This window comes from Otolemur garnettii, unplaced genomic scaffold (assembly GCF_000181295.1).
Source record: "Otolemur garnettii isolate 467f Iridium unplaced genomic scaffold, OtoGar3 scaffold00059, whole genome shotgun sequence".
Lineage (NCBI taxonomy): Eukaryota > Metazoa > Chordata > Mammalia > Primates > Galagidae > Otolemur > Otolemur garnettii.
In genome coordinates, this window is record NW_003852454.1 from 4767620 (window position 1) to 4775963 (window position 8344).

General features: G+C 51.8%; 1 protein-coding gene across 3 annotated transcripts in view; it reads left to right on the top strand.

Annotated features, from left to right (window-relative positions):
• The window catches only part of STEAP3 (STEAP3 metalloreductase), a 41081-nt gene that overhangs the window by 25420 nt on the left and 7317 nt on the right, over positions 1-8344 (top strand). For all 3 annotated transcript variants that reach the window (XM_012806888.2, XM_023514804.1, XM_023514805.1), the window contains 2 exons: positions 425-952; positions 7536-7700. In XM_012806888.2, coding sequence (XP_012662342.1) covers positions 425-952; positions 7536-7700 — 693 coding nt within the window. The remainder of the gene's footprint in view (positions 1-424; positions 953-7535; positions 7701-8344) is intronic.

Here is an 8344-nt window from a genome sequence, read left to right on the forward strand (position 1 = left end):
AAGGAACAATTCTGGACAGAGGGATGGAGCTGCAGCCACAGCTACACATTCTGGGCCATCAACAAAATCCTATTACTGAGCAACTCCCAGGAGAGGCCTCAGTCCTTGGAAGCAGCTATTCCAAGGGCACATGGGGGCTGCCTAGATGGGCATTTTGCTTGTGACTGCTGATGTCAGTGATCTGGGCAAGACATTCTCTGTGAGTAGTGGGACTGGCTAGGCCAGAAGCTGGGAGGCCCAGGTAGCAGAGAAAAGATCCCTGGCCTGGGATTCCAAGTCCCTTTCTAGTTCTAGCTGTACCATTAACTGGCAGCTCACTTGGACAAATGCCTGCCCTTCTGGGCCTCAGTTTCCTCAGTTGCTCAGCATAAGGTTTGATCTAGATACTTATGACGCCATCTGACTGCCTGCTTCCTGCCCACAGGTGCCCATCTGCGGCAACCAGCCAGAAGCCAAACGTGCTATCTCAGAGATGGCACACGCCATGGGCTTCATGCCCATGGACATGGGATCCCTGGTTTTGGCCCGGGAGGTGGAGGCCATCCCCTTGCGCCTCCTCCCAGGCTGGAAGGTGCCCACCCTCCTGGCCCTGGGGCTGTTCATCTGCTTCTATGCCTACAACTTCATCCGGGACGTGCTGCAGCCCTATGTACAGGAGGGCAAGAACAAGTTCTACAAGCTGCCGTTGTCCGTGGTCAACACCACGCTGCCATGCGTGGCCTACGTGCTGCTGTCGCTGGTGTACCTGCCCGGTGTGCTGGCAGCCGCCCTGCAGCTGTGGCGTGGCACCAAGTACCGTCGCTTCCCTGACTGGCTGGACCACTGGTTACAGCACCGCAAGCAGATCGGGCTGCTCAGCTTCTTCTGTGCCTCCCTGCATGCGCTCTACAGCTTCTGCGCGCCAGTGGGCCGTGCCCATCGCTACGAACTGGTCAACCTGGCTGTCAAGCAGGTACCTCCCCATGCCACCCACCCTCCCTGAGCCAGGTGCTATGGGAAACCCTGTGTGCACCTGGGCCAGTTTGTGTGCTAAGGCACAAAGGAAAGCAGGAGAGGGCAATGGGGGTGCGGCTAGAGCTGTCAGGGGAGACCTTGCTGAGCAGGTGGGATGTGAGCAGAGGTGGGAAGGAAGAGAGAGGGTCAGGGAGCCAGCCCGAATAGTGTTGCAGGCTAGGGGGCAATGGGAGCAGAGTTCTTGGGAAGGGGTGCAGGGAAGCATGCCTGGCATGTTGGAGGAGCAGCCAGGAGGCCCATGTGGCTAAAGCCCACAATGGAACGGCAGGAGAGACTTGAAAGGCCAAAGCCAGACTGGGTGGTGGGGAAGGTCTTGAAGGCCAGGAAGGGCTTTGGCCTGGGGCTCTGAGTGATGCAGGAAGCCATGAAAGGTTTTGAGTGGAGGGATGATCCACACGATGTTTTAACTGGCTTATTCCAACTGCTGGGCCAAGAGCAGACAATGGGCACCAGAGGCAGCTGCTGGGACCCCTGAGGAGGCTGTGCACTCCCAGATGCCAGGCAGCGAGGCTGGGAGGGGGTCGGGACAGCAAAGGGGCAGGGCAGCCCTGGAGGACAGAGAAGTGCTGACGTCGTAGTGGGCCAGGGGTGTGAGTGATCAAGGATGACTGTGAGGTTTTTGTCTAAACTCCTGGAAACGTGGAGTTGCCGTCACCTGAGGTGGGGAAGCCTGCACCAGTGAGGGTTTCTGGGTTCGAGGTTTTTTATTTGGGGTTGCTATTGTTCATTCATTTAGAAAACCTATATGGTGCTCCTTTGCCACCAGGATTCCTGGGAGCGGGAGGGGATTCATGCCAGGCCAGGTAGGGATGGGGGTGTTAGCTGGACCGAGTACTCACAGAAACAGAATCCTGGTGCTGCGTCCTAGTCCACAAGCTCACAAGCTTTGTGTCCTAAGCTCAGGACAACACTGCAAGCAACACTGCTTTTCTATTTTCCCTAACTTACTTAATTCCACCTCTAGGCCCAGCCCCTGGGCTGGTTGATACATGGTTGCATGGGTCCTGACCACTGCAAGATGCTAGTTGTCCAATGGAGTTTGGCCCAGGTGCCAATAATACACTTCTCATCCACTCCCTTATTTCAGCCCAGGTCACCCCTCCAGCTCTTATTTCTGCTCAGGCTGCAAAGACCTAGTGATCTCCCTGGTGGGCATATCTCCCATGGGCCCATCACCTCAGAGAATGGGGGACTAGGAGGCCTGGGAAGTGAGACTGCATGCCTCCTGGGAACAGACGTCAGCCCGTCCCTACTCACTCCCTGCTGGCAGCTTCCCAGCTGCCCTCATCCTTCCCCACCCACAGACACCTGGCATCATTGCATCTGTGGGCTCAGACTCTCGTCAGAGAAGGGAAGAATCCCAGACTTCAGGCAGAGAAGCGAGATGCCTGATGGAATTGAGAGGAAGGGAGAAAAATAATAGTCATGAACTCTTAAAAAGAGCTTGCTGTGTTCCAGCTACTGTTCTAAGAGCTATCCATACCTACTGTGAATTCATTTAACCTCTAGCTCATCCTTTTAAGGCAAGTGCTGTTCTATTCTTATTTTACAGATGAGAGAACTGAGGCACAGAGAGGTTAAGTAATTTGACAAATGTCACACAGCCAATAAGGAGCAGAGCTGGGATTTAGACCCAGCTGTTCTTCAGATCCATGCTAGTACCCACACTGTTTTCTGCAGAGAAAACAAATCTGAATTAATAGTTGAATAAATGATCTCAGAATTCATGTCATTCATTCACTCATTAACTGAGCACCTTCTGTGCCAGGCCCTGGGGCCACAGATAAGAATAAGACAGACACAGTCTTGTTCATTGCCTCAGCTGGTGTGAGGCAGCATAGAGGCCTTACTCTATACCACCTGGCAGAGTATGGCCAGAGCTCTGGGCACGCGTCCTCCAGCATCATTGCTTAGAACAGTGGTTCTCAACCTTCCTAATGCCACGGCCCTTTAATACAGTTCCTGTGGGTTGCGACCCACAGGTTGAGAACCGCTGGCTTAGAACAAAGGCCTGACCCTGAGCAAGTTACAGCTCCTCTTTTGTCCTTAGGGCCCTGAAGTGTAGATCAAGGTCTCTCCTAGTGCTAATATTTTTGATGCTATTTGATATTTTCTTACTTTTTAAAAAAGCCAGACCCCTGAGCAGGAGGTTCTGCAAGCCTCCTCAGGTACATTTTGCTGCACAGGAGGTGGCAGATCTGAGCGTGTGGGAGCCCCTCTCCTCTGAGTTGGCAGGTGTCTCAGATAGTGGTGAGGAAGAAACCCCCTCCCACTCAGACCACAAGCAAGCCACCACGCCCTCCCTTCCTGGCCACCCTCTGACTGCCTCTCTCTAAATTCTCTACCCTGCTAGGCTCTCCTTGATACTGTGTTAACACAACTTCTCTTGGAGGGGTGCATGCAAGGTCATCCTCCTCCATGTTTCAAAGCCCTGTGGGGCTGCAGACCCTGGTAAGGTTGCCAGGCAACCATCCCTCCCACAGGACAGGATGGCTCTCAGAGACACCCAAGGCCTTTCAGGCAAAGGGCTTAAACTTGCCTACAGAGTTCTCAAGGGCAGAGCCAAGGCTGATGTGGGTATGTCTGGATTGGAGGGGCCCAGAAGTGGGGAATTGTCCAATCCTGGAGACAATGCAGCAGATGCTGGTGAGTCTGGGGGCAACCATGCACCGAGGCTGTTCTGCATTCAGTAGTCCTGGCCCAGTGCCTCCAGAAGCAGGCCCTGCCTGCTGTATGGTTTTCCCTGACTGCCTATGGGCACCTCATCACAGCATCCCCACGTGGTCACTCCCCACCCCGCTGCCCACTGGGCCCTATCGGTAAAGCAGCATACTGGCCAAGAAATGCCTTCTCTAAGATTTCCTTAAAGCTGCTGAGATTCTGCAGATTTAGAAGCAAAGCTAGATCCCAGTTGTGGAGAAAATCTTTGAAACCACATATACTGACAATATTAGGACCAACAATAACTGATATTTGCAAAGCACTTTCTGATTTGCTTATGTGTTTCCCTTAGGATGCATTTCAAGATCAAAATCAAAGATCAAGTTGAAAGACAATGTTTAACCTGCACTCTGATTTCCTATTTCCCTCACCTCAGACTAAATCAAAAGTTGTCTGTCAAAAAACAATCTAAAACTCTCATCTGACCCTGCCACTGCTGAAAACCATCCAGTGACTCCCCACTGTCCTTGGGATAATGGTAGACCCTTATCGATACGACCACATCCACATTCCCTTCCCAACCTCATATCCCCGACTTCTCCTGGGACATGTCACTCTTAGGTCCCATATTATCCTCTTTTTTTTTTTTTTTGAGACAGAGTCTCACTATGTCACCCTTGGTAGAGTGCCATCACATCATAGCTCACAGAATCCTCCAACTCTTGGGCTTAAGAGATTCTCTTGCCTCAGCCTCCCAAGTAGCTGGGAGGCACCCACCACAATGCTCAGCTATTTTTGTTGTTGTTGTTGTAATTGTCATTGTTTGGCAGGCCCAGGCTGCCAGCTCTGGTGTATGTGGCTGGCACCCTTGCTGCTGAGCTACTGGTATGGAGCCCATATTATCCTCTAAATGGGCAGAGCTCATTCCTCTTGGCCCAGAATACCCATCCTGGGACACCTTGACAGCCTGGCACATGCCTATTCCTCCTCCAAAACCCTACCTCTATCTCCCATAAAACCAGGAGATTGGATAAATAATAAATAGAAAAGAAAACCTACCTCTGATAAGCTACCCCAGCCTATCCCCCCACTTCCCCCTACACCCCTCTGTAATCTGTTGTATTTTGCACATACTCTTATTCTTCTTACACACCACTTCATACCCAACTCAAAGTTCCATGACTGGGTCTTCCACACCTTGAGGTCCAGGGCTCCTAACCCAGATTACCAGTGCACACTCACTGAGTGACTGATGGTTAAGTTGGTCACCATGCAGCCAATGGCAGGCATCTAAGAGGCATACTTGTCGAGGGAGCTTGGGGCAAGAACCAATCTAACAGCCACTAAGAACAAGAGCACCAGCTGTTTATTATACTAAGCACTTCCTGTGTGCCAGTCACATGCCACTCATTTCACCACCATCCTCTTAGTCCTGCAGTAACACAGCAGGAGAGAGACAGTGATGCTATTGGCAGGGAAAGGGACTGCCCAGGATCTCGTGACGCTGCCCCACTGGCAGAGTCAGTGTCAGAATCCAGGCCTACGGGACTGGAGTAGGGTCTCTCCACCACCCACCCAGGCTGCCCCTGCCAGACCCTGCCGCCTTCTCCCCCTCTGGGTCTGGTAGGCAGTGGGTAGGCACCACTCTCTTCCCACCCACTGCCTGCCATGGGCAGAGAAAAGGGCCACTGCAGCAGCCTCACCAGTCCTAGTGTCTAGCCCTCAGCCTGAAGGGAAATCATGACCCGAGTGCCATCTTTCCGTCTCTTGTTGACCACTCTTCTTTGTGTTCTCTATGTGGCCAATTTGAGCAGCTCTAAACATGGGGGATTAGGAGGAGAATGGAGAGTTATTAAATCTCCTTTCTGATTAGCCGTGTGTGGCACTGGTCACCAGGAGCTCTGAGCACAGTGCTGGGGTTGGGTAGGTCAGGTGAGACTCTCAGGATGTTTGCCGTGGCCGAGGTCCAGGTCCTCACCATCCGCTGCTTCCCTGCCTACCTCATCCCTCCCTTCCCAGCGTCACTGCGGAGTGGAAATATGAGAGGAAAAAAACAAGACATTTTGCAAGCAAATGTGGTATACGTATGTAATCATCCAAACTCTGACTTGTGACATTAACTGCCTGATCTTACCAAGACGCGGAAAGGAATGACTAATGAAGTATAGTTGAAGAACAAACAACTTGCAATGAAGAGATGAGTTATTCAGGAGCGGTTGTTGACACTGCGAGGTGTGAGTAAGACTTCTTTGAGCAGAGCTACACAGGAGACCTCTCTGCCCTTTGCACGCCTACCAAGCTAATGCTGACTGCAGCCACAGCAGGCCACAGGCACAATCGCAGAATCCGAGACATGCCCTCATCCACCCCTCTCAGGTAGAGAAACTGAGGCCCAGAGACAGAGTTGCCCAGAGTCACACACAACTGGGGAGTCCCCAGGTTCCTGGCCCTTTTGTGGCTAAAGGCACCAAAGTGAACCAGCCTGGCCTAAAATAGAACAGAGGCTTTTTTATTTTTCCCAAACAGCAGGAAGAGTACCTAATGGGTAGGATTTTTCTGTTTCTTTAAACTTTTTCTCAAAAGCTTTTCAACCATTTTTGCTCAGACTGCTGGATTCATTTTTGTAATAATATTTTATCTGGTAACTAGGCTTATTATTTTTTTTTTCCTGCTGAAGCTGTTTCTCAAAAACCCTGCATGAGTCATTCTGTTTTGAGAGGCAGAGACCTGCCTACTAAAGCGTAGTCACATTTCAATGGAAATACTGTTCCATGTTCTGCCGGTAGAATTAAAGGACCAGCATTTCACGGCATTTCTCAGAGCACACCTTGACTTCCAGGAACTCTGCTACCTGGTCTGGCTGAGAAATGACGGTTCTAATGGGAGGACCTTGTTCGGTGTGAGTGGCTGTCAGCCAGACTGGGGGGGCTCCCCTGCAAGTGCTCTCCAGGTGGGCAGGTAGGAATCTCTGGGCTCACAGGGCTCTCCGATTTATGCATCCCAGAGCTTGGTGTGGGACCCCAGAGCTCCTTGAAGTCAGGAGTCCTATTTTCTGCAGCCCAGCACTTGGCACACAGTAGGTGCTTCCTAAGTGCTCAGGTACTTACTGACCTGCTTGGTGATTGGCTGTCAGTCTCTGTCACTTGGCAAAGTTAAGCCAAAGCTATATACAGAGATGGAGAACTGAGTAGGAAGAGGGGACTGTGGGGCTTCAAGTCAGGAAATATTTGGGGTCAGGGTCTGTGTGAGTCTTTGTGTGTCCTGAGTATAAACCAGTGACAGGGGACAGCTTGTGAGACCAGGAAGACAGGGGGTTCAGGGGGAGGCAGGCTAGGAGAAGCAGCTATCAGAGGCATGAGCCCATCCAGCCAAGGGCCTCCAGAGCTGGGATAGCTCCTCTCTCCTGTCCTGGGATTCAGGGGCCAGGAACGGTGTGATGTTGTCGTACCTAGAGAATCTGTACTTGTTGACTTCCCTGACTTCTTACTCTCCGCTGACACGCCCATTCAGGTTGGCTGGCTCCTGGGCAGATGTGTGTAAAAGCCCTGGGAGCCAAGTTTTGGGAGCCAGACTGTGCAGATGCTGAGCCCAGCTGCGCATCTGCGTGACCTTGGGAAGGTGACTCGATCTTTGTGCCTAGGTTTCCTCATCAAGAAAATGAGATAATCTCTACTTCATGAGGTGGTTGTGAAGATTCATGAGTTATTGGCTGCAAGCGCTCATCACAGAGCCAGGCACATGTTACGTAGGCAGTGAATGTCAGCTGGCGCCTTCTTGCTCGCGTTGAAGCATCTGCTTGCCCACCTGTGAGGGCACCAGCCTTTGCCACAGTGTTCATGGTTTTCCTTTATCCATATCAGGTCTTGGCCAACAAGAGCCGCCTGTGGGTGGAGGAGGAAGTCTGGAGGATGGAGATTTACCTCTCTGTGGGAGTGCTGGCCCTTGGCACGCTGTCCCTGCTGGCTGTCACCTCGCTGCCATCCATTGCAAACTCACTCAACTGGAGGGAGTTCACCTTCGTTCAGGTAAAGTACGTCTCTCCTCTGCTAGTGAGTCTCAGCTTGGCCTAGGCTCACCTCACACAAGCAAGTGCCTTCCCCTCCAGGAACTGCCTTAGCTTTGATCATCCACACAGCAAGTCTGTCCTGTCACATGCCAGGACCTTCCCAACCTGGAGGGCCCATCTAAGCCCTCTGGACAAGCTTATTTATTCTCCAGACATCCAGGGAAGCCAGATATGGGCATGTGAAAAAATGAGAGACTAGAGCACTGAACTCCCAAACGTTCTCAGCTTCTACAGTTCTTAGGCTTCCCAAGCAAAATTCCATGACATGCACTTACTGGGCATCTTGCTGGCCTAGGTAGGAGTCAGTGAGCTAACTAGTGAGCCTAGCCTACCACCTCTCACCCTCATCTCAGCCCTGTTGTTCCCTTAAACCCTGTGATTTATGGCTCAGCGCCCATAGCATAATGGTTACAGTGTCAGTCACATATACCAAGGCTGGAGGGTTCGAATCCAGCCCGGACCAGCTAAACAACAATGACAACTGCAACAAAAAAAATAGCCGGGTGTTGTGGTGGACACTTGTAGTCCCAGCTATTTGGGAGACTGAGGCAAGAGGATCGCTTAAGCCCAGGAGTTTGAAGTTGCTGTCAGCTGTGATGCCAC